We start from the raw sequence: 26,672 nt of genomic DNA on the forward strand, positions 1-26,672 counted from the left end.
CGTATGTGTCACTGGCCTAAAGCTCAGTCGAATAAAGTTTTCGATTCTTTAGCTGGAGAAATTTAGACCCTCCAGATGATGTTGAACCCAAAGTGTCCAATAACAACACTTCTCTCTACTTGTACCTTACAGAGAAAAATACAGTATGTCCAGGCCCGTTATGACTTTATCCCAGATCAACCCTCGGGACTTTCTTTCAGACGAGGGGACATCATCGAGGTGGTGGACTACTCAGATCCACATTGGTGGAAAGGGAGGATCTCTGGAATGACCGGCATGTTCCCACAGAACTATGTGCACCCAATCCATGTTAACCATATGTGAAATGTCAATGTTAAGTGTCCTTAGTAGATTATACAAAGGGGTGTTGTGTATAGGTGGCTCAAACATGGCTGACTTTGACTTTCTGTATAACAAATTGTAACCTCTTACTATATCCCTAGGGATGGATATGCCTCTCTTTTATTATTTGTTATTTTTTTGTGTTTTTTTTGTGTTTTGATAAGTCATTCTTAGAATCTATGCCTGCTGTACAATAAATTATAAGTAATGATAAAGTCATGGAGTAATATTGAAATTTCCTCTTTATTTCTTCAGCACCAAGCAATGCTCTACTTGACTATTGGCCTAGGGCTCATAGGAGGTGTCTTTCTCCTCATACTTGAGCTCAAGTGCAACTAGACGAAACAAGCAAGTGATGGATCAAGGTGTTGATGCTGAAAAATCTTTCTTGGTCCCTAGAAATTAAATTGTTGGCCTGGGGAAATCACACATTTAGATCATCCCGATTAGGCCCATAGTGTTGGTGGTTAAATCAGTTGAAGGCAGGCCCAGACTGGCGCTCTGTGAGTTCTGGCAAATGCCAGAGGGGCTGCCATAAGATGCCATAGAAAGTCACTATTTGGTGGGCTGGTGGGGAGCTAATTGGGCCTCTCTCTACTTGAAATGCCAAGGTTTATTTTGACTCCCAATCCAGATCTGGTTGAAGGTCCTTTTGTTTGGTGACCTTTCCAGTTGAGTAGTGTGTGACCAGCTTTAGCTTCTGTTGCCCTAGGCCATTATGGATAGTGGTTCCCCTTAGTCATAAGGTGGCCATACACAGAGAGATCCACTTCGACTTTCAGACAGATATCGATTGGGGAAGACTGTCAGAGGGCCAAACACACGGGCCAATAAACTGTAGACTCGGTCCGTTGGCAGCTTTAATTGGCCCGTGTAAGGCCACCTTTAGAGAACTATTCCATTCATATATGCTCTCTCACCCATTTTGGCTCCTCAGATGAACTTCTATTCAAGCCCCCAATTTTTAGAACTCCCCCTTCTCTAAGCCTCAGCACAAATGATTATATTAGGAAATGGGTTACAACAAGGAAGGTAATGCTCAATCCATCTCTATGGAGCTACAACTCCAATACAACTACAGCCAAGCAGCTGATGAGGATTGCCATTTGTGATTAACCTACAAATTAAACTTTCATTGTGATGGAGACAAATGATAATCTGACACAATTACTATTATAAAACCACAAAGAATAAATGCTGTGGACCAACTGCAGACTGTTGCCTACATGATGAGAATGAATTCTAAGCTGAATTGCCCCTTTAACCATCGGGAGGGCACATCTGGGGCATGTTTGTTGGCTGAGAATGACTTATAGACTTACATCATCAGTATGTTTCTCTTTAAAATAGAAAAGCAGATGATGAGGAGACGATTAACAGATGCACGGAATGTTTGCCTGCTGCCTCACGGCTTTAATCTCCTGATTGAATATTGAGGGCCCTGTGAGTATAATTCTCCTAATGAGGAATAATTTCACAGTTTGTGCAGGTTTGCAGATGGCAGAGCAATTTCACAACAATGTTTGGACTTTGTGTTTATTTGTGTGGCGCCTTGTTTTCTCAGAGTTACACATTTTATCTCTGTGATCTGCTTCGAGTTGAACAGGGTCAAAGTAAGAGAAGAGGGATCTCCTATCTAAGGTGGAGGTGAAAAGTCATACATTTGTGATGTTCAATGTGCAACCCAGCTGCAACTACACCCTTTTATAAATAAACAAGTGCCATTAATATATAAACTGAAAAAATGAGGGATGCACCAAATCCAGGATTCGGTTTGGGATTCGGCCTTTTTCAGCAGAATTCGGATGAATCCTTCTGCCCAGCCGAACTGAATCCAAATCCTAATTTGCATATGGAAATTAGGGGCAGGGAGGGAAATCAAGTGACTTTTTGTCACAAAACAAGGAAGTAAAAAAATGTTTTCCCCTTCCCACCCCTAATTTGCATATGCAAATTAGGATTTGGTTCGGTGTTCGGCCAAATTGGATTTGGTGCATCCCTAGAAAAAATAAAATGGTGTCTGTTGGAAGGAAACATCATTCCCAGAAACATGGATACGCCATTTATTTTGCACGCCTTTTTATGACGTCATTATATTCGCAAAGTAATCAATTACTAGCCATGGATAAGGAACTTGTGTTATACTGATGGGATTCACTTGCCCCTGTTTATTGAACCCAACAGTAAAAATCAACGTGTGCCATAAAAAAGCGGATGCAAACAAAACTCACAAACAGGGGCGGTGGTGCAAAATACCCTGGGATGCTGGACATTTGATACACAGTTTTACCTAATGCCCCTACAGTGTGTTCTGCACCTGCTTTACATGGTTAGAGCAAGACAAGGTCTATTATAGAAGAACCTGGAAGGTGAGTTGGAATTTGTAGGGGGCCCAAAGGGACACAGGGTATGACTTGCTGTGGGTGCCATGGGGGGGAGAGGGGAGGCTGGAGTCCTGTTGTTACTCCACTGCTAATAAGAACAATCTTAAATCAACTTGTGGCTTGGCTCGTCTCTCAGATCTCACTTTTCCTCATTACTTTGTCCAATATTCAGAGGTGTTAAAGGCATACTGTCATGGGAAAAACATTTTTTTTCAAAATGCATCAGTTAATAGTGCTGCTCCAGCAGAATTCTGCACTGAAATCCATTTCTCAAAAGAGCAAACAGATTTTTTGATATTGAATTTTTACATCTGACATGGGGCTAGACATATTGTCAGTTTCCAAGCTGCCCCCAGTCATGTGACTTGTGCTCTGGTAAACTTTGGTCACTCTTTACTGCTGTACTGGTAAGTTAAAGTGCTATTACCCCCCCCCCCCAAGCAGCCTAACAACAGAACAGTGGGAACGTAACCAGATAGCAGCTCCCTAACACAAGATAACAGCTGTCTGGTAGATCTAAGAACAGCACTCAATAGTAAAATCCAGGTCCCACTGAAACACATTCAGTTACATTGAGTAGTAGAAACAACAGCCTGCCAGAAAGCAGTTCCACCCTAAAGTGCTGGCTCTTTCTGAAAGCACATGACCAGGCAAAATGACATGAGATGCACCTACACACCAATATTACAACTAAATAAATACACTTGCTGGTTCAGGAATGAAATGTTATATTGTAGAGTGAATTATTTGCAGTGTAAACAGTGTCATTGAGAAATAAAGACTACATCTTAAAAACTGTGGCAGAACCTAAACCACAGTACTTGCCACCACAACACCTCTGTGCCAGCACCACAGATTTTACAATTTATGTTAATTAAAGGGATACTCTTATTTTTTATGCTGCATCAAGCAATTGAGTTACTTGTCATTGCTGGAGTTATCCCTGAGGCCATACATGAGTGTACTCTCCAGTCAACATTTTTCTCAGCCTGGTTATTTATGGTAATGCAGGTGGCACACCACACATGTGCTCCATTGGCTTTTTAATTTAATTCACCCATGAAAGAGCTGCATAACTGTGGCTACTAATTGTTCACCCAATAAGAGACTTTTGCACTATGTCCAACTGAATTTGAGCAGAAAAGTGTCTCCTTTTGGGCACACAAGCATGTACAACCTGAAGGTGGCTAAACATGGGCTGACACTACTATTACTCATTGTGATATGGAGCCTGGTTATTTACATAGAATACGTTCCACTAGAAACACTTGCACTAATGACAAACCAATAAAAGTATACAGTCCAGTACAGTAAAATACGTCCTTATATATATATATATCTAGGTATCTTCCATTCTCTGCTGAACATAGATCCTACCTGAAGAGTTTGTAATTCTCTTTGGTTAAATGATTGGAGAATATAAGCCTTACTAAAGCTCTAGGGGCATCTGAAACACTAAGATCCCCCCCCCTGCTTCTTGGGCTCTTCCTTTTCTGCTCAAGCAAAGTAGGCATAGAAGAAGATGTTGACACATATTAAGATGATGGCGTTGATGCAGCACACCCGCGCCCAGAACGGATCTTCCTTAATGCTTCGGGGTGGGAGAGGTTTGGGAGATTCCACCGCGGTTTCTGGGGAGCTGCAGAACAAGGTGCTCCACGATCTGCTGCGAGGGGAACAATTGGTGGGAACTGCTGGCAAGAAAAGAAAAGAAAATGGTCAAAAAGCGAAGAATAGAAATATAGAAATAAAAATATGTCCAAGCTACAAACCAAAGAAGAACTCCAGTAAGGAATGCTGGTGCAACCAATAAGATGTTTAGAGCCTGCCCATTGGTTGCTATGGATTACTGGAGCTACCCAGAACTATGATGTACCTATGATGTAGGACAGAATTTCTGTTGGGGTACATAGACTAGACTGTCCAATAGACAGCTGGGGAGATGCTAAGTATAGGTCAATGTTGAATACATTAGGTGCACAAGCAGAACAGGCCTACTTCCATTGGGTGGACATTCTCAATGAGCTCACAGTCAACTTAAGTCCTTCGAGGCACTCTTCAGGGCATTGTCTAATATACGGTAATACACTAGAAATACTCTGATTACCATGATTGGCTCCTTGCGTTGATTGACTTCTAGTCGACACCTTCCTGAGTGCGATTTCAGCTGGAGCCCGTCCCTGGGATACGGTCCACCACGTAAGGTTTTTCACCTGTACAAAGTATGTGGGATAATGATCATGATCATTCAATCCTCATCCATAGGCCACAGTCCTACAAACATTTATTAGCAATACAGGTATGGGATCTGTTATCCAGAGTGCTCAGGACCTGGGGTTTTCCGATAAATGATATTTCCGTCATTTGGATCTTCATACCTTAAGTCTACTAGAAAATCATGTAAACATTAAATAAACCCAATAGGCTGGTTTTGCTTCCAATAAGGATTAATTATATCTTAGTTGGGATCAAGTACAAGGTACTGTTTTATTATTACAGAGAAAAGGGAATCATTTTCAGAAATTTGGATTATTTGATTGAAATGTTCTCTATAGGAGATGGCTTTTCAGTAACTCAGAGCTTTCTGGATAATGGGTTTCCTGATAACGGATCCCATACCTGTGCTAACATTCTGCCATGGAAACAACGGTAAAAACACTAAAAATTAAAGGGAAATGTAATTATCCAATCATAATATACATTCAACATTTACTGACTAATGGAGAGGACAACACATTAAAAGAAAATGTATCTAAATTTTAACTGTCTACTTTTCTACTTCAAATAAACCCACATTTTAAAAAAATCCAAATATAAAAAAACTTGAATTTTCTGAGTTTCCAAAAAATATCCCTTGAAAAACTTGTTATTGAAATAAATTTCTTACATTTGACATCTACGTGAGCTTTTAAATGCTAAATTTTTCAATTCATTTATTTGAATTTAAATTTTTGTGCTTAAAGGGGTTGTTCACCTTTAAAGTGGACCTGTCACCCAGACACAAAAATCTGTATAATAAAAGTCCTTTTCAATTAAACATGAAATCCAATTTCTATTTTTTATTAAAGCATTCATAGCTGTTGTAAGCTCATTTGAACATCTCAGCTGTCAATCAAATATTGTCTGCCCCTCCTCTATGCCATGGGCATAGAGTGCGGGGCAGACAATTACTTTCACTTTCCATTCAGCACTTCCTAGATGTCACTGCTCTCCCCACATTCCCCCGTTCTCTTCACCATTTAATTGTGTAGCCAGGACATGGGGATGGACATCAGGTCCCACATTCTGGTGCACAAACAAGATTCTGAGATGATGCAAGGCTTGCCTTAATAACAGTATCCACAAAATGGCTGCTGCCTGCTTGCTATAATTATGAATTCCCAGACTAAAGGAAACAAGATTCAAATAATTTATATAGTGTAATTAAAGTTAATTTTGCTCGACTGATGTGATAAAACAGGATTATGAATAATTTTTTTGGGTGACAGGTCCCCTTTAAAGGGGAACTTCGGCTTCCAAACCAAAATTTGATAAAGAGGCCCAAATAAAACAGAAGCCCCTGATGTACCCATCACAGTTACTTGTTTCTTCAAAAAGTATTAATAAATGCCATTTTCTATGCTGAAATCCAGCTGTTGAACAGTTCTTCTCTTTTTGCATCATTTGAAATCCTGGCACGGAAAGGAAGGACTAAACACTGATGTTACAAATTGTAACAACTTCTCCACAGTTTACAGACAGAATGCAGGAACTACATAACCCACAATGCATTGCACTGTGATGTTCCTTATTGGAATCACGTGTGCAGGGAATTGTGGGGTTTGGAGGATGCAAGCTGAGGACAGATGGCTGTTGATACAAAGTAACAGTAGTCAGACAGCTCAGCAAAGTAGTCAGATAGATCAGCAGGAGAGCAGGGGGCTAGGCTTAGGGAACTGTCAAAAACCATAAAAAATCATGAAAAGTCTGCATATTTTTTAACTGATATATATTGCAAAGTTGCCTGAAATTATGTTTACTTTTCAAAAAGCTCAAGTTATATTTTTGTGGAGTACCCCTTTAAATTAACTTTTAGTATGATGTAGAGAGTGATATTCTGAAACAATTTGCAATTGGTTTTAATGTTTTATTACTTGTGGTTTTTTGAGTTATTTAACTTTTTCGTTTGCCGCTTCAGCAATCTGGTGAGAGGGGACTGACCCGGCAACCGACAATGGTTGCCTCACAAGGAAACATCAGGCGACTTCAGGAAACGAAGCGCTGGTAATTTTCATTCTAGACAACGGGAAGGCAGTTCAGGGAGATTAGTCGCCCTGAAGAAGAGGAGATTTGTCACCTGGAATCTGACCCTAAATCTAAAATCTGAACATTTTTTTCGGATCTTGGTATTTGTCAAATATTCAGATAGAGAGATAATAAAGACCAGACATAACAGGAGCACAAGGATCCTTGAAGTTCTTCATATACACCAAAAAAAAAAAATCATTAACTCCAAATACGCACACACTACTAGTAAAATTGATTTAAATTAGAAAGCTACTCATTAAACAAATGTAAAATGAACCCGTACTTTTTCTCCCACACCCCAAACTAAAGATGAACAAATCCGGTCACACCCACCAGAGTTATTCCAAGCTGTGTCTGTGCACTTGTAATGCTGATATGTCTCTAAAGGATACAGCCAGGCCCAGATTTGTGGTGAGGCCACAAAAGCCCAGGCTTCCAAGAGTGTGCACACTCCTGCAGGGGTTGCAAGTGAACTTGGAGGGCACAAGGATCCAGTGGTGCGAAATTGCCAGGTGCTAGGACCCTGTGATGTGCATTTGGCGGGTGCTAGGACCCTGCGGCGTGATGCGGCCTTAGGGCACCAAATACAGAAATCCGGGCCTAGATACGGCGAGCCTTTCCCTGTGACGGAGGCACTTGTTTATTTGCCCTTTGCCCTGGTGAAGCTGATGGTGCAGTGTGCCATTTACATATTGAGTAGCCCATGGCCAATTTTTCCAATTGCTTTAGAGGTTATTCTCAGCTATGGTGACTAGGGATGGGCGAATTTGTCCCGAAAAATTTGCAAAATGCATTGAAGTCAATGGGTGTCAAAATTATTTTGATATGCGTCAATTTTGATGATAGAAACAATTTTTATACGCGCAACTATTTTGTCCGAATGCAAAAAGTCAATGGGCATTTGAATGATTTTGATGCATGACAATTTTATACTCGCAGCAATTTTGACGTGTGCCTAATTTTTCTTGTCGCAGCGGATTTTTCGCCGCAAATCCATGCCTGGTGAATTTATTCACCCATCACTGATGGTGACTCACATTACAGTAATTGCTCTTAAAGGGGTGGTTCGCCTTTCCGCTAACTTTTAGTATGTTATAGAATGTCTAATTCTAAGCAACTTTTCAATGAGTCTTCATTTTTTTCTTTGTTTTAGTTTTCGAATTTTTTGTCTTTTCAGCTTTCAAAAAAAGCAAATGCTCTATAAGGCTACAAATGTATTGTTATTGCTACTTTTTATTGCTCATATATTCATTCAGTCCCTCTCCTATTCATATTCCAGTCTCTCATTCAAATCAATGCATGGTTGCTAGGGGTAATTTGGAACCTAGCAACCAGACTGCAGAAATTGCAAACTGGAGTCTGCCGATTAAAAAGATAAATAACTCAAAAACACAATTAATAAACAATTAACACAAATAGCAAATTGTCTCAGAATATCACTCCCTACATCATACTAAAAGTGAATTCAAAGGTTCACGTTAAAGGATAATTCAATTCTAAAAAACATATGGGTAGAGATGCTGTATTTTATATAGTGAATTTACTGTACCAGCCCAGAGATTCAGCAGCCCTATAACAGTAATGATCCAGGCGTTCAAAGTTGTCCCCAGCAGCTCCCCATCTTGGATCTTGTTAGGCATCTTTTGTGTGTCAGTGGCTCTGCACATGCTCAGTGGGCTGTGGGCAGCTGTTGTGAAGCTGAGTAGGGGTTGTCTGATATGATTAAACCATTAGCAGAAAGGGAGGGTATATTTGTAGCTGATGCTACTGGGCTGATTATTACATTTAGTTGCAGAAGACACTGGTTTCTGAGCTGCCATGTCCCTGAGCAGCGTCAGAATGGAGGGCCCAGGGCCTGCAGCCTCAGGGGCCCCCTCCCCCAAACGTTCAGGTTTTTTCCCGGTGTCCCGCCGGCCCAGTCTGACTGTAATGTTCGCGTTATCAGGAACCTTGAACAGTGTTGGAACACTCAAATGCACAGGGAATCTTTGTGGATTCCAATGTTCACCGATGCCCTTTTGGGGCCCCAGGCTTTCTGCTGCGGAAACCAACTAGTAGTAAGTGCGTATACTAGTAACAAGTCCGTAAGCGAGGTACCGGCAAGGATTGGGCAAAACGTAGTCGAAGAATAGGTAAATTCAAATCAGTAGAAATGCTTCAGCAGGATCTGTAAACAGAAGCCAGCTTTGGCACCATCAAAATGGAGAATTGGCCTTTTAAAGGAAATTTGGCGCCATGTGATGATGTCATGAGGCGAGCATCACAACGTTCTGCATCAACGCCACCAGCATCACTTCAAGAAGATGAGGTCAGCGCTGGAGACACATACGCCCCCTCATGTTGGAAGAGACGCGCTTGGAGGTAAGGATGTCGGACGATCTCCCGGCGCGTCTTACACTGACCTTGTCCCTAAGCTCAGTAAGTGACAGCAGCACAGAGCATGTGCAGTGAATCAGCAGAAAAGAAGATGGGGAGCTACTGGGGCATCTTTGGAGACACAGATCTTTACTGCTAAAGGGCTGTGGTTGCCTTGGGATGGTAAAAAAACCTGAAACATAAGCTTTAGTGTTTCTAACATAATTCTTTATTGAGCTTTAGTTCTCCTTTAAATTAATCCTGATCCTTTAGGTTGGGTCCCCTTTTTACTGGTGTTGCCCTACTGTGGGGGGTTCAAATCCAAAGCTACTGCTCCGTGGAACCCCACTATGCCCAAGGCCCTGAAGTCTGGACACTGCCCTCTATTTACCCCTCCCTAAAAACAGCTCCAATCAGGTTATTAATGAAAGACACATAAATTTCATTTTTAATTAAATTCTTGGTGGTTCGGGCCTTAGGGTGCTGGGAGGGGTAGTGACATCACTGGCTTTTATATTCTGGGGTGTCCTCAGGCTGATGATAGTTATAGGCTTACATGCACTCCTGCCAATAGGGAGCTTGGAGTAACTTTACTAAAGGGGTGATATTATTCATTTACTTCATTTTATGGGAAGCATGTTGGAATTTGCACCTTTACGTAAATATTTCTTGCCTCAACAAACCTGCACGCAATTAATCTGGAATTCTGGGAAAACCACAACATTGTGGGAAAAACCTTATACTCATAAATGAATCATTTAACGGCAGCATTTCTGAGAGATAAAAGGGGGTTTAAAAAATGTTAGGCACCCAGCTAGTGAAATACATCGCCAAGTTTTTTCCCTGGGCTGGTGTTCCTTTTAGGAGAAAACAAGGCCACCATTATGGCCATCCCCACTTGCCCCTCGTACATAAAAGGGCCCATTCACTAAGCTCGAGTGAAGGAATAGAGGAAAATAGAGGGGAAAAAACTTTGATTTTCGAATGTTTTTTTTGGCTACTTCGACCATCGAATTGGCTACTTCGACCTTCGACTACGACCTTCGAATCGAATGATTCCAACTAAAAATCGTTCGAATATTCGACCATTCGATAATCGAAGTACTGTCTCTTTAAAAAAAACTTCGACCCCGTAGTTCGCCACCTAAAACCTACCGAGGCCAATGTTAGCCTATGGGGAAGGTCCCCATAGGGTTTCCAAGGTTTTTCTGATCGAAGGATAATCCTTCGATCAATGGATTAAAATCCTTCGAATCGTTCGATTCGAAGGATTTAATCGTTTGACTGAAAGATTATTCCTTCGATCGTGCGATCGAACGAATTGCGCTAAATCCTTCGACTTCCATATTCGAAGTCGAAGGATTTCAATTCGGCAGACGAATATCGAGGTTTAATTAACCCTCAATATTCGACCCTAGGTAAATATGCCCCATAGTAATGCCTAATTCAGACAGAGCTGTATGAAAAGGGTCCGGAGCCTTAAACCATAAATTGTCTAGAAGTGTCAGCACTACATTTCCCTTCATGCTCCTGCATATATATATATATATATATATATATATATATATATATATATATATATATATATATATATATATATATATCAAGGATTAAATGGCTGGTTCACCTTTAAATTAACTTTAATTATGTTATAGAATGTCTAATGCTAAGCAACTCTTTAATTAGCCTTTTTTTTTAATGTTTTTGAATTATTTGCCTTCTTCTTCTGACTTTCGAGTTTTCTTTTGTGGGTCGCTGACCCCAAAAAAACAAATGCTCTGTAAGGCTACAAATGTATTGTTATTTGCTAATTTGTATTACTTATGTTTCTGTTCAGGCCTCTCCTTTTCATATTCCAGTCTCTTATTCAAATCAATGCATGGTTGCTAGGGGAATTTGGACCCTAGCAACCAGACTGCAGAAATGACAAATTGGAGAGCTGCTGAATAAAGGGTTAAATAACGTAATGTATAATTATGACTTAAATGTTATTTCGAATTACTATGTAATTTCAAAAACTTTAAATAAAAAAGGCTAAATAACTGAAAATCCACAAATAATAAAAAATGAATTGCGATTGCAAATTGTCTCAGCATATCACTCTCTATTCTGTCATGATTTTTATGATGTCGTTTTTATTCCTAAATAACACAACAATGATTTTGGGGGGGAGGGGTGATATCACTACAACTTGCAGTGCAGCAGTAAAGAGTGACTGAAGTTTATCATTTTACTATTGAGCGTTCTTCTTAGATCTGCCAGGCAGCTGTTATCTTGTGTTAGGGAGCTGTTATCTGGTTACCTTCCCATTGTTCTGTTTTTAGGCTGCTGGGGGAAGGGGGTGATATCACTCCAACTTGTAATACAGCAGTAAGAAGTGACTGAAGTTTATCAGAGCACAAGTCACATGACTGGGGGCAGCTGGGAAACTGACAATATGTCTAGTCCCATGTCCGAGGCCGGTATTACAAATTTAATGGCAATGTAGTTGCCGGTAAATTTGTAATACCCTTTAAAAAAAAAACCCTTGGCCTGCCCCCAATTTACTCAGAACTTACCTTTTTTTCGGCCTTCTGGCCATCTCGCGATGTGGCCCGCCCCTTTTTGCATCACGGTACGTGACTCTGCCCCTTTTGCGTCACGGGCTGTCCCTTTTGTTCCTGCCCCCCCACTTGCCAGTAAAACCTTTCAGAAAAGGTGGCAACTCTACTGAAGGGTCACTGATTATTTATGCATACAAGGGTTTTTTTTTCAAATAGTGATGGGCGAATTTATTTATTTATATATAATTTCGCGAAAATACATTTTTTTCCTGCAGCCGAATATATTTCCATTAAATCCAGCAGAAGAGGTGTGGTGATAGGGGGCATTGGGTCCAGGTCAAGGCGGAAGTGACCTCACGAGCATGTGTGGTGTGACATCACTACCACTAACGCTGTTTATCTGTACAGCGGTATCTAATTATTCACCTTGCAAGAACCAAACATGGAGGAGCAACGGTTTCCCTGTTTTGCTCCTGCCCCCATTTTAGATAACTTTTCAGTTATTCTGTTTTCTCTGTTTAGCAAAACGCCCGCGAAAATTCGCGGTAAAAATTCCTCGGCGCCAAAAATTTATTCGAAAAACGGACGCCGGCGCCAAAAACGGGCGCCAGCGTAAAAAACGAGACGCCGGCGCCGTTTCGCGAATTTTTCGCAGTTTCGCGAATTTCGCGCGAAATTCGCAAATTTTTTGCCGAAGCGAAACGGCGCAAATTCGCCCATCACTATTTAGCACAAGAAATTGATTTTGTTGGATTAAAACAATAGGCAAAATAGATAAACCCTTTTATTGCATATGCAAGAGGATTGTCAGAATTATCCCTACAACCTCTACATCAGTTGTTATAACAAAAGGTGTTATGAATTTGATGATGTCTGTAACTGCTCCTAGTTTTATTGAAAGGGAAACTATACCCCTTAAACAATTTTTTAGTAGTATGTGCCATTAGGTAATAATAATCATAAATAGAAAACTGCCATTTTAAAAAACAAACAAGGGCTGGGATCGTAGGATTCATGGTGCGCACAAACAAACCATACATATTAGGTCACATGAGCCAATTAACAGACAGTTGTGTCTTTTGCTTCCACACTTCTTCCTGTTACAGTTAGAGCTGCAGTATTTCTGGTCAGGTGATCTCTGAGGCAGCACACAGACCATCACTAAATGGTGGCTCAAGGCAAGAGATGTAAAAGGACAATATTTACGTAAATATATAGACCAGTTGGGTAAGATTCGTTAATATGCGACTTAATTTGATATAAACTATCTGTTGCTCAAGTATTCATTTTGGGGGTATAGTTTTCCTTTAAAAGCAAGTGCCTGGCTGATGTACGCTAGGTGGAGAGGTGGATGCTTGAGCATTTTCACATGGATTCCCATCTGCCACTGCTCCTTGTGCAACAGCAGGGTTGGACTGGGACACTGCAATCTGATTAGCGGCCAAAATGCCCCTGTTGCCGCTAGCCTTAGGCTTATAAGTCCCTACAATAAGAAAGAACCAAGGGCCAATATCCCTGCAGAGTACCAGCTATCATCTCACAGCTCACCGTGTTGCTTGTAGGAACTAGAAGAAGCCACAAGGTCTCTGTGAAGTGTTACATTCAGCAATAGCCTGTGAATTCTCCCACCCAGCCTTTGTTTCCCTGAATGCTTAAAGGAGAACTCAAGCACTAAAGAAAGTAGCTAAAAAACTAAAGAAGTAGTTAGAAATGTTGTAGATAATGTTTTGTGCTTCTGTACCAGCCCAAGGCAACCACAGCCCTTTAGCAGTAAAGATCTGTGTCTCCAAAGATGCCCCAGTAGCTCCCCATCTTCTTTTCTGCTGATTCACTGCACATGCTCTGTGCTGCTGTCACTTACTGAGCTTAGGGACCCACTCACAATATACAGTACACATAGAATAGAAATGTCACAATATAAGGCTGATGAGTAATTAATACAGATAATGGCAGCACAAAAACCAGCGCAATTAGCATTAGTATTTAATAATCAGCCCTGTAGCATCAGTTTATATAACAAATATTTTCTGACGACCCCTAAGCTTAGCCTTAACTTTAGGCTGGTACTATTAATTCAGTATATAAAATATGAGATTTTTAGCCATATTCGGTTTTAGAGTTTAGTTCTCCTTTAATGTCTTGTGTGTAACCAGGCAGGGATGTTGCACAATATCCACATCACAATAAAAAAAATTGTTCAGTGGAAATAACAACAATCATTTCCAGTTCCCCAGTTCCCCGAAATGTGAACCAGTGCCTGCCGGGTGCCTGCGGCTGAAGCTGTGGGTTATTTTATTTTCCCTGTATTGTCATGAAGGGATTCCTGGGTTGCCGCAATGCATTCCAAATTTATATTGTCGGGTTTCATTTCCAGGTGCATTGTTCTGTGCGGGGCAAGATGCAGGCCCTGGAGTCATTTAGCAATGTAAATAAATCACGAGCACTGCCCGTATTTCTGTACAAAGGTTGCATGTGAACAGCATGATCCAGCCAATGGAGGCTTATCTTTAAAGGGATACTGTCATGGGAAAAAAAATTTTTTTCCAAAATGAATCAGTTAATAGTGCTGCTCCAGCAGAATTCTGCACTGAAATCAATTTCTCAAAAGAGCAAACAGATTTTTTTATATTCAATTTTGAAATCTGACATGGGGCTAGACATTTTGTCAATTTCCCAGCTGCCCCTGGTCATGTGACTTGTGCTCTGATAAACTTCAATCACTCTTTACTGCTGTACTGCAAGTTGGAGTGATATCACCCCCTCCCTTTTCCCCCCCAGCAGCCAAACAAAAGAACAATGGGAAGGTAACCAGATAGCAGCTCCCTAAAACAAGATAACAGCTGCCTGGTAGATCTAAGAACAACACTCAATAGTAAAAACCCATGTCCCACTGAGACACATTCAGTTACATTGAGAAGGAAAAACAGCAGCCTGCCAGAAAGCATTTCTCTCCTAAAGTGCAGGCACAAGTCACATGACCAGGGGCAGCTGGGAAATTGACAAAATGTCTAGCCCCATGTCAGATTTCAAAATTGAATATAAAAAAAACTATTTGCTCTTTTGAGAAATGGATTTCAGTGCAGAATTCTGCTCGAGCAGCTCTATTAACTGACGTGTTTTGAAAAAAAAACATGTTTTCTGATGACAGGATCCCTTTAATAGAGATGTCGCGAACTGTTCGCCGGCGAACTTGTTCGCGCGAACATCGGGTGTTCGCGCTCGCCGGAAGTTCGCGAACGTCGCGCGACGTTCGCCATTTTGGGTTCGCCATTGTTGGCGCTTTTTTTGCCCTCTCACCCCAGACCAGCAGGTACATGGCAGCCAATCAGGAAGCTCTCCCCTGGACCACTCCCCTTCCCTATAAAAACCGAAGCCCTGCAGCGTTTTTTCACTCTGCCTGTGTGTGCTGAAGAGATAGGGTAGGGAGAGAGCTGCTGCCTGTTAGTGATTTCAGGGACAGTTGAAAGTTTGCTGGCTAGTAATCGTTTTGATACTGCTCTGTTATTGGAGGGACAGAAGTCTGCAGGGGTTTGAGGGACATTTAAGCTTAGGTAGCTTTGCTGGCTAGTAATCTACCTTCTACTGCAGTGCTCTGTATGTAGCTGCTGTGGGCAGCTGTCCTGCTTCTGATCTCATCTGCTGACTGCTGCAATAACAGTAGTCCTTGTAAGGACTGCTTTTATTTATTTTTTTGTTGTTTTACTACTACTACTACTACTACTATAAGAGCCCAGTGCTATTAGTCTAGCAGTGTTGGGGAGTGGGACTGGTGTGCTAATCTGCTGCTCCTAGTAGTTCAGCAGCACCAACTTTAATTTTTTTTTTTAATATTCATTTTTTTTTATTTTACTTTTTTTTATTTTACTACCGCTGTAGTAGTGTATAAGTTGACCTTTTAGGCATTATTTGCCCTGTAGGCATTATTGGCACACTGTTTTCTTCAACCCGCCATCTAGCTGTGTGACCTTGTTCACATTCTGTCTAAATATCCATAATATTACCGTCTCCAGAAAAAACACCGGAGTGACTTTTTTCAAGCAGCCATAATATATTTTACGTAATCCGTATCCACCGCTGTAGTAGTGTATACGTTGACCTTGTAGGCATTATTTGCACAGTGTTTTCTTCAACCCGCCATCTAGCTGTGTGAGCTTGTTCACATTTTGTCTAAATATTGATAATATTATCGTCTCTAGAAAAACCACTTGAGTTACTTTTTTTCAAGCAGCATTCATATATTTTACGTAATCCGTATCCACCGCTGTAGTAGTGTATACGTTGACCTTGTAGGCATTATTTGCACACTGTTTTCTTCAACCCGCCATCTAGCTGTGTGACCTTGTTCACATTCTGTCTAAATATCCATAATATTACCGTCTCCAGAAAAAACACCGGAGTGACTTTTTTCAAGCAGCCATAATATATTTTACGTAATCCGTATCCACCGCTGTAGTAGTGTATACGTTGACCTTGTAGGCATTGTTTGCCCAGTTTTTTTGGCCGCAGCCACTGAAGCACAGAGGCCAGAAAAAATATGCCATATAAATGCTGAAAATAGTCATTTTTTGCCATACGTTGACTCAACGTATATGGCAAAAAAATGACTATTTTCAGCATTTATATGGCATATTTTTTCTGGCAACTGTGCTTCAGTGGCTGCGACCAAAAAAACTGGGCAAACAATGCCTACAAGGTCAACGTATGGCAAAAAATGACTATTTTCAGCATTTATATGGCATATTTTTTCTGGCAACTGTGCTTCAGTGGCTGCAACCAAAAAAACTGGGCAAACAATGTCTACAAGGTCAACGTATGGCGAAAAATTACTATTTTCAGCATTTATATGGCATATTTTTTCTGGCAACTGTGCTTCAGTGGCTGCGTCCAAAAAAACTGGGCAAACAATGCCTACAAGGTCAACGTATGGCAGTTGTTTAAAGAGAACAGTAGATTACTAGCCAGCAAAGCTACCTAAGCTAAAATGTCCCTCAAATCCCTGCAGACTTCTGTCCCTCCAATACAGAGCAGTATCAAGCAGATTACTAGCCAGCAAACTTACTATCATCTGTCCCTGAAATCACTAACAGCTCTCCCCCTACACTATCTCTTCCAAGCACACACAGGCAGATTTTTCAGATACATTTTTGCCCTTGATCCCCCTCTGGCATGCCACTGTCCAGGTCGTTGCACCCTTTAAACAACTTTAAAATCATTTTTCTGGCCAGAAATGTCTTTTCTAGATGTTAAAGTTCGCCTTCCCATTGAAGTCTATGGGGTTCGCGAACCGTTCGCGAACCGCTCGCGTTTTTGCGCAAGTTCGCGAATATGTTCGCGAACTTTTTTTCCGACGTTCGCTACATCCCTACCCTTTAACATAGGGATGGTGTTATTACCAGGGGCAACTGTGATGCTGTTGGGGCTCCACTTCGATTTAGTGGGCGTTACGGCTGCATTGATCTTTCTGCCCAAAAAAAAGCTGCTTTTATGGCTAAAGGCTGGTCCTCAGCTCTCAGCAACAGCTAAGCCATGCTTTATGGTTGAGATTCTACTATCCTTATAACACAACATTCAGACAACAGTGGTCTGAGATCCTGCAAATCACTGCTTAAATCATGATAGGATGCCTCCAAGAGCAGAATCTTCAGCACCCCCATGAAAAGTGCCTCCTAAAATTCTACCTTTCCTTATTGGCTTTTTTGATCTATTCCACAAGGCAGATTCCCTAAAGGGTGTAGTGACTAACACTAGCGAAAATTCGCCAGCGTGACGTCATTTCGGAACTTTACCGATTCCCTAACAGGCGCAGGTGTCACTTCGCTAGCGAAGGAGATAGACGCTAATGTTGCTTCGCACTCTAACGCTGGGCCAATTTTCGCTCTGACGAATGGACATAACTCAGCTAATTGACTAAGATGCGGATTTTTCTGAACGTTATCTCATTCACCAGACTTGCCTTCGCCAGCTCAGACCAGGTGAAGAGCAATGGAGTGCATAGATATTCCTCAATTTTTAGTACAAAAGTCCCAAAAAATGCTGGCGTCTTTTCCTTTTTTCAGAGTGATAGCCTGCAAAGGTCCGTAAATTTTTTTTTTGGGTAACCGGGTTCCCCCCCTACATTTTCTCACATATGGAACATTAACTATACAGTGGGCTCATGTGTAGGGCATTATAACAATATTTTATTTATTGAGGTTCTTGTGTAATGTAATGTATTTGCTGCAACATATACGTCCATTCAACTTTATCATTCCCTGCCGTATGCAAATTAAGCAACGCTAGCGCATATTCGCTTTGATTGCTAAAGTAACGATAGAGAAAATTCGCCAGCGTTCGGTGCCTTGGTCACAACTTTGCACTTTATGGAATTGGAGTTGTCCTAGAGAATTTACGCCTGTCGAATCGTTGCGATGGCAACGCAGCCATCGCAGGCGAATTTTCTCTGCTTAGGGAATTTGCCCCATGTGTTTGATTAAAGAGCCAACATGTGAAGTGTAATTAACAATATATCACTGTACATTTCATGATGCCTCAACTGGGAACAGGGTTCAGCAAGGCATGAACTTACCTGCGACTGCAAGGGTGGCTCTGTCAGGAGACTGACCCCCACTACTATCCCCACGGTGAGAGCACACAGGATGATGGCGAAGTGCAGGTAGTGCACATCCTTTAGTACCGACGGACGTTCATCAGGGATCCCGCAGCGAGGGAAGGGGTATACAAATTCCAGGGTCATCCGAACGAGGCCAACAACAAGTCCCACCATCAGGCCCCAGAATGCCCCCTGTTGGGAAACACAGGGAGGTGATAAACATGGAGCCAATAGAAGCACTGCCAGAATCCTCTGTGCTTCCTACATGGACAGTGTTATTATTTTAAGTAGCTGTGCATGGAGCTATATTTAGTATCTTTTCCCATAGAGCCATGTGTATAATCTCATTTGGTCGCATCAGTGTGTGAAATGGCTCTGATGATGCCCCTTAAAACCCCAGGGCCTGAGTCCATGTAGATACCCCCCCCCCCGACTGTCATTACTACTCTGTGCCCTTTAAATAGCGAGTCTAGAACTATCATTTAGTAGGAATCCATATCTGCATCGCCTTGCACCAGAACACAAAGTGCCTAACCCAGAATGCAAATATACCATTTCTCAGAGATATAATCGCCGGATTATGACAAGCTAATAAACGCTTGTCACTTAGAGCCAATACAGTTTCCCATACTAATGCTAGTATTAAATATACACTAAAGCTGGTGCAAGTGCCCTATAACAAATCAAATTCTATGCCACGTTCAGTCAGGTCTTTATTATATCAGTTGATCGCTTCACATCCCCAGCCCCAGTCTTTTTTAGGTAGGTACAGTAGCTCTAAAAGCCAGTTACGTGGCCATACAGTGAACTTATATATATGCAGAACTAGTGCAAGAGGAGATGGGGGCTTATATAGTTCACCCAGTGTGGTCTCCAGTCTGCAAGCAATGATGGACTGACCTGACCTGTTAGAGCAGGGATCCCCAACCTTTAGAACCCGTGAGCAACATTCAGAAGTAACAGGAGTTGGGGAGCAACACAAGCATGAAAACTGTTCCTGGTGTTCCAAATAAGGGCTGTGATTGGCCATTTAGTAGTCCCTATGTAGATTGGCTACCTACATTTGGGCTCTGTTTGGCAGTACAGCTGGTTTTTATACAACCAAAACTTGCCTCCAAGCCTGGAATTCAAAAATAAGCACCTGCTTTGAGGCCACTGGAAGCAACATTCAAGGGGTTGGAGAGCAAAATGTTGCTCGCGAGCTACTGGTTGGGGATCACTGTGTTAGAGTATAAAAGAATCCCCAGGTGGGCCCCAGGCTTGTGGGCCTCACGCAAGGATAATTTCCATTAGCCCTTCTTATTTCTACCATAGGTCTACATGATACATATTACATCTAGCATTTGTCTGCATTTCATTGCTATGAGAGTAGGGCCCATCTACAGATTCTGTGGTGGTCCCATGAGGCCCAGTCTCAAACTGCCAGCCAGTTGACCCTTTTAGCCCTTTTTAGCAGTACTGGGGTCCCATTACAGTACAGTCATATGGGTCCCAGTACCCCTGTAAATGCTATAATGGCTGAGCCATCCCTCGGCTGTGCAGGCAGAGTATAAAGTAACAAAGAGGGAGAAAGATAATGGAAGTTTTGTTGAAAAAGAGAGGAATAATTAAGCAAGAGAGAGAAGGATAAGGAAAGGAGAGTCATGCAGAGGGGAGAAGGGGTTGAGGAACTGTAGATGAGAAGATCTAGAGAAGGGGCAGGAAGACATGAGAAGAGAAAGACCAAAAACTTGAGGAGAAAACAAAAAGAATTAGGCTATAACAGAAGAATAGAAGGGAGAATATGACTATGAAGATTTTCATTCATCCAGGTCATGGTATATCTAGTATAGGTAATTCTAAAACAACTGGACTTGTTGAGTAATCATTAAAGATGTTTCACTACTCATCCGAGCAGCTTCTTCAGTTCAACTGACTGGTGTGGGAAGTTCTCGGCATATAAACTCCTCCACTGATCCAATCACTATGGCAATTGTAATTTTTCAGGGAGGTGACATCTGAAACTCCCGCAGGTTGTAATTGCTTTGTAGTTACTGTACTACAGTCAGTAATATACTGATATGTTATGGTTTGTCCGGAACACACCAGCTATGTTTCTCCTGGCTACAGAGTTTTTATGAAGTTCCGGCTGTTAGCTAATCCTCACTGAGATGAGCAAGGCTTCCCGTATGCAGGTGTGGGCAGATAAGGTTTCATAACTGTATAAAGGCAAATTCTAGGCAGGTAGGGAAGTGTGTGTTTAATTAAAGCGATTATAAAACTCAGAATAAACTGAGAAGGGTAATTACACACTAGCGATATGCTTGCCTCACTTCCCTGAATTCCAACAATGGTAGTACTCGGCTGTACTGGTTGAGTAGTGAACTAGTAACTGTGGCCCATTCCGCTTTCCTATTCTGTCTGTTAGGTTCTCCCCTCACTCCAATTTCTGATCTGCAATCTTATTGCCCTATGAATATTTCCATTTTCTTCTGGCTTCCCTTTTGAATCCCCACACCTCCACTCTTGTTTGTGTTGTCCCTTTTGGATCCCTTTTCTTTCCAGACCTGCTCTACCCAAGAGTATAATGCCCATTACCTGCTCTACCCAAGAGTATAATGCCCATTACCTGCTCATTGGCTCTTCTCCAGAAAACCGCCAAGGCAAAGACCGCTGTAACCGGGGGCGCCAGATAACTTGTAACAGACTGGATGTAGACATAGAGCTGTCCACTGTTAGCGCTTTGAAGAATGGGGATCCATACTACGCTGATGGCCACCAACACCACGGTCACAATCCTGCAGGGGGAAGGCACAGAAGTCATATCTCAGGCTAGGAAGAGGTGATCTCTAGTGACCCACCCAAGAAAAGCAAATGAAAGTAGAAGCAGATTAACGAGTTAAGTATTTATTAGATGTGTTGGATCTTCAAGGGGATTTCATACATAGTGAAGATCCATCATCAACAGACAGTTTACTCTGCCTTTAATTATCTTTATTTAATCAAGATTAAAGAAAAAACTATTACTAAAACAATGATTAAATGTACAACAACAGCTGCTGGAGGCCACATTATGGGCAGTTCTGATATTAAAGGGCACAATCATCAACAAAGAAAGTCTGTATCTGCTTTTTCTAGAGGGCCCTAGTGAGGCTATAAAGCCACCTATCAGCTTATGGGTGGCCCCAGTGATTGGTTTTTGAACCATTCCTGATTGGGGCAATCAAGTCTTGTTGGTGGAGGATGCAGAGAAAACAGCCGACTTGGGTTAGTTCACACGTGGAGATTCGAGGAGTTTCAGGGAGATTTTGTCGCCTGGAGCCTAATCACCTCTTCTTCTGGGCGACAATCTTCCCGAACTGCCTCTGCGTATCTTTCAATCCGCTATAATGGAAAGTCGCCAGCGCTAAAGCACACACTGCGACTTCAGGCGACTTCTGAAAACGCAGAGCCGCGTGTGCTTTAGCGCAGGCGACTTTTCATTATAGCGGATGGGAAGACATGCAGAGGCAGTTCGGGGAGATTGTTACCCAGAAGAAGAGGCGATTAGTCGCCAGGCGACAAAATCTCCCCGAATCTCCTCATGTGAACTAACCATAATGATCATCTCTGCTGTAAGTAGAACAAGTCAGTTTAGGATCAAGTGGATTAAATATAGCCGCCAAATGTGTGCAGCCCTAAGCAAGAACCTCCTACATCGGAATCAGACTGAACTTCCCTCTGTTCATGCCAAGACGATGACATACATTACTGATTTCATTTGCAGCCTCTCTATGCTCAATGATAGGGGAAGCTAATTAAACGTTTTCATCAAGGAACAAAGGCTGAAAACAATTAGAGGGGTGCGTCCATGTACATTTTAATAGAGCTTCTCTCTGCGGGGCGGATTTAATAGACCAGTGATGCCTTGGGCGTGACCAGAGCTCTAGTTCAGGCAGGAAACCTATATCTGTGACGGATATAACTATGTCAAGGTGTAGAACTGGGACAGAGTTTTTCAGATGTATCCTCCACTACATCTCCCAGAATCCTCTTTGGAAATGGTACAAAAGCCTTTCTGTGTATTGAGGCTCAAAAAATGGTCAAAAGTTGTTGAGAGGTGTCAAACCTCTTTGGAAGTAACAGGGCAGCCATCAAGGGGGGACAGGGGGGAGAGTTGTAGGGGGCCCGAGGGTAAAGGGGGCCTGGCCACGCCACACTTACTTGATTAGCTGGGCCCCCCATCTTTCTGAGAGCTGCTGACTTCGGGAAGGCATGGACGTTTAAGGGGCCCTGGCCACCAATTTTCTCATAATGTGGGGGGCGCCTGGCCACCAATTTTGGCCACCAATATTTTTTAATGGGGGGGGCTTGGTCACAAATGTTTTTTATGGGGGGCCCTGTCCACCAATATCTTTTTATTTTTTATTAACATGTGGGAACCCTAGCCACCAATATTTTTTTTGTTTTTTACTGTGTGGTGGGGAGGGCGGACCTGTAGGTGGGTGCAGCCCAGGGGGCCCAGGAAATTTTGTCATATGGGGCGCTGTGATTTCTGATGGTGGTCCTGGGAAGTAGTATTACTCTTTTAGTTTCTTTAATGGAGACTATGGGTTGTCATGATTTTTCAGTTCAAGTCCCAATTAAATTCAAACCTTTGGCCAGAATCCCCACTGAAGGGCCAACCTTTGGTCAAAGCCCCCATCAGCTCATGACATGAAATAAGAACAGAAATAGGAAAATATTAGTGTTTCAGTCATTCAGCTGTATTTTACGAATATCTAGAGTGAAAAAAAACCACATATTCACCCCCAAATGTCACCCTGGCCTTCTAGATCTCAGGTGTATCTAGGAAAGAAAATGGCAAGTCTCAGGCTAACTGGACCTCAGGCTGAGTCCCTCCCATCCACTGCTCTATGCCCCATCAGGAGGACCAGTAGTCCCATAGTTTTTGGAACCACTGATCTATACAATCAATTGCCATGAGGTGAGTGCCATGAGGTTATGCTGGAAGTCATGGGGTGTAATGGACATATAATGGCTGCTTGGTGGAACTCTGAGGGGTCAGTTTTATTTCTATTTCCCTAAGAACAGCTATGATAGAGAAAGAAGAGAGAGAGAGAGAGAGAGAGAGAGAGAGAGAAAGAGAGAGAGAGAGAGAGAGAGAGAGAGAGAGAGAGAGAGAGAGAGAGAGAGAGAGATAATGCAGAAGTAGCTGGAAAAGGTAAGACAGAAGGTTAGGCCTTTAAGTATTAGACTTTGGTCATATTAATGTGAAAAAGTTCCCCAGATGCCTACAAGCTTGGACTTCAAGCAAAAAGGAACTATAATCTGTTTTTCTCATACAAGTGCAACACTGAATAATGAAAGCAAACACCAGGTAGTTATCCAGCTTTATTATGCAACAATCATAAAAACGTCACCCGCTGATAAAATTAGCAAAGCAATTTTTCCTGGAACCCTTTGCATCCTGGTTTGTTAATAAGGAAACTGACCAAGTCCTCTTACTGTAACACAACCACCTCATGGTAATTTCCTGTTCTCTAGATCCATCTAATTACAACACATGGGTTTCCATCATCTTCAGTTCTCCAGCAATGTAAATAAACACTTATACATATGACAAGGTACTAATTCACTATATTTTATGTAGGCCCATTTTTATTTTAGGTGTATTTTTGCTGTTTTGTATCTCTCTTGAGAAAGAAAGTACAGCCACTATGAATGCAGAAAGTATCTCACCCACGCAAAGCCTTATTATAATCATGGGTATTACGCAGTGAGTCACGTTGTTTTCTTCCCAAACACTCCTCCTTAATTAAATTCAATTAGATCACTATCCAGGTCACTTGGTACCAAACTTGCCTACAAGCAGCGGATCTCCTACAGCTCACAGAATGGGATGGGGCTGCTTATTCTATTTCCATCATTTGATTTTCCCACGCCTCATTTACAAAAGGCCTCTGTAGCTACCTACAAACATGGAGAAATCCCTTTGTACACAAACACACAGTATCTTTTTGTAGAGTGTTTTCAATCATTGGAACGAGCAGAAGTCTCATTCAGCAGGAAGTATCCCGCAAACAAACACAGAATTACTTCAACCAGACTAGGGGGCAAATTCACTAAGCGCCGAAGCGCCGAACGCTAGCGTTAATTCGCTAGCGTTTGGCATTTTCGTTACTGCGCAAATTCACTAACGAACGCTGGCGTAGTTTCACTAGTGTTACTTCGCACCCTTACGCCTAGCGACTTAACTACGCAAATTCACTAACTTGCGCAGTGTATTGAACACTCCCTTTTACGCTAGACTTCGCCACCTCAGACCTGGCAAAGCGCAATAGAGTAGATAGGGATTGTTTCAAAAAAAGTCAAAATTTTTTCTAAGTCCCAAAAAACGCTGGCGTGTTTTCTACATTATGGGTGATAGGTTGAAAAAGATCGAAAATTTTTTTGGGGCTCCCCTCCTTCCCCCCTACATTTCCTGACTCATGGCAACTAACCTAGACAGTGGGCACATGTGTAGGGCAAAATAAACATTTTATTTGATGATTTGAAGGTTTTCTAGGCATTTGTAGTGCTGATACGTATTCCTCCATTGAAATTTGAATTTGGCGCCGAATGCAAATTAGCCTTCGCTAGCGTAACTTCGCTTTACATAGCGAATCAACGCTAGCGCAACTTCGCAACCTTACGCTACCCCTGAGCGCAACTTCGGATTTTAGTGAATTTGCCGAGCGCTGGCGAAACTACGCCTGGCGAAGTGCGGCGAAGTTGCGCCTGGCGAAGCTACGAATGTTAGTGAATTTGCCCCTAGGTGTGCTGGTAAACATGGTTGCCTTGTTTCAGAACAGGGGAAAGCACAGTAGTACTGATGTGACTTATAATTGCTCCTCCCATCTGCAGGCAGTCAGCAACCTTTGGTGGCACGTGAACCTCATCACCTAATCCAAGAATTCCCTCTACTTAAACAAACAATGAGCCTGATATTGCAGTTGCAGTTCATTTATAAGGAACCTAAAATATAGAACAGGACATGCTACAATTAGACTACCAATTGGCGCTGGTTGGATGGTGACATGGTCTTCCAGGCTTTCTTCTCCAGCCCACCTGCTGCTCCTGCATGAACTCAACAATCATAGAGTGAGAAGCCCTTCAAGAAGGGGAATAGATTTAGTCTGGAAGATCTGCACCCAACCATGTCCTGCTAAACTATACTTTTAGCCTTAGCATTCTGAAAAGACTCAAATCCCACCAGATCCCTGTGTGTGTTGCACAGAAACTGCCCACACATATGGGAAATAGAGGTTTTCTGCCTTACAAGCGACTAATTCATGGGCACTGTGCAGGTAAAAGGGACTGTGGATGAAAATGGAACTAAAATGTTCTGAAAGCTTGCTATGATTATCTTAGGGGCAGATTTATCACAGGTTGAGGTGAATTTTCATATGAAAAAAATTCGAATTTTGAGCTATTTTTTGTGTACTTCAACTAGGGAATAGTCAAAATTCGATTCGAATATTGAAATTTATCATGTACTGTCTCTTTAAAAATTCGACTTCGACCATTTGCCATCTAAAACCTGTTGAATTGCTGTTTTAGCCCATGGGGAACCTCCTAGAACCCATTTGGAGTCAATTGGTGAACTATGAAAAATCAAAGTTTTTTTGGTAAAAACTTTGAATCGAATTCGATCGATTGCGCTATTAATTCGATTGGGACGATTCAAATTCGGCCGAATAAAGATCTATTTGATCGAAAACGGACCAATTCGACCGAAAAAAACTTTTAGGTTGGTCTTTTTGAATTTGAAGTTTTTTCAATTCGAAATTCGACCCTTGTTAGTCCATAAAGTTAGTCAATAAAGGTATCAGCATTATATCATATTTGTGTTTTGTCCTGTGACAGGGTAACATGGTACAGGTATGGGACCTGTTATCCACAGTCCTTAGCACCTTGGGTTTTCCGAATAAATGATATTTATATAATTTGGATCTCAATACCTTAAGTCTACTAGAAAATCATGTAAACATTAAATAAACCCAATAGGCTGGTTTTGCTTCCAATAAGGATTAATTATAAATAAGTTTGGATCAAGTACAATGTACTGTTTTCTTTATTACAGAGAAAAAGGAAATTATTTTCAAAAATTTGGATTATATGGATAAAATGGAGACTATGGGAGATGGCCTTTCCGTAATTTTGGATAACGAG

General features: G+C 41.8%; 2 protein-coding genes across 3 annotated transcripts in view; one reads left to right on the top strand and one right to left on the bottom strand.

The window, feature by feature from the left end:
* grap.S (GRB2 related adaptor protein S homeolog) overlaps positions 1–571 on the top strand; it is a 39,485-nt gene extending 38,914 nt beyond the window's left edge. Inside the window, exon 6 of the mRNA XM_018239292.2 lies at positions 133–571. Within this exon, the coding sequence (XP_018094781.1) occupies positions 133–324 (192 nt within the window). The 3' untranslated portion in view covers positions 325–571. The remainder of the gene's footprint in view (positions 1–132) is intronic.
* Positions 572–3,437: 2,866 nt separating this feature from the next.
* The window catches only part of LOC121399188 (sodium/glucose cotransporter 5-like), a 110,345-nt gene continuing 87,110 nt past the window's right edge, over positions 3,438–26,672 (bottom strand). The window contains exons 12-15 of one of the 2 annotated variants that reach the window (XM_041579161.1): positions 21,109–21,277; positions 18,477–18,692; positions 4,834–4,939; positions 3,438–4,417 (exon numbers count right to left, since the gene is read on the bottom strand). In XM_041579161.1, the coding sequence (XP_041435095.1) occupies positions 4,224–4,417; positions 4,834–4,939; positions 18,477–18,692; positions 21,109–21,277 (685 nt within the window). In that variant the 3' untranslated portion in view covers positions 3,438–4,223. Of the gene's footprint in view, positions 4,421–4,833; positions 4,940–18,476; positions 18,693–21,108; positions 21,278–26,672 lie in introns of both variants that reach the window. The other variant, XM_041579160.1, reaches the window with a different exon arrangement.

This window comes from Xenopus laevis, chromosome 9_10S (assembly GCF_017654675.1).
Source record: "Xenopus laevis strain J_2021 chromosome 9_10S, Xenopus_laevis_v10.1, whole genome shotgun sequence".
Taxonomy (NCBI): Eukaryota; Metazoa; Chordata; class Amphibia; order Anura; family Pipidae; genus Xenopus; species Xenopus laevis.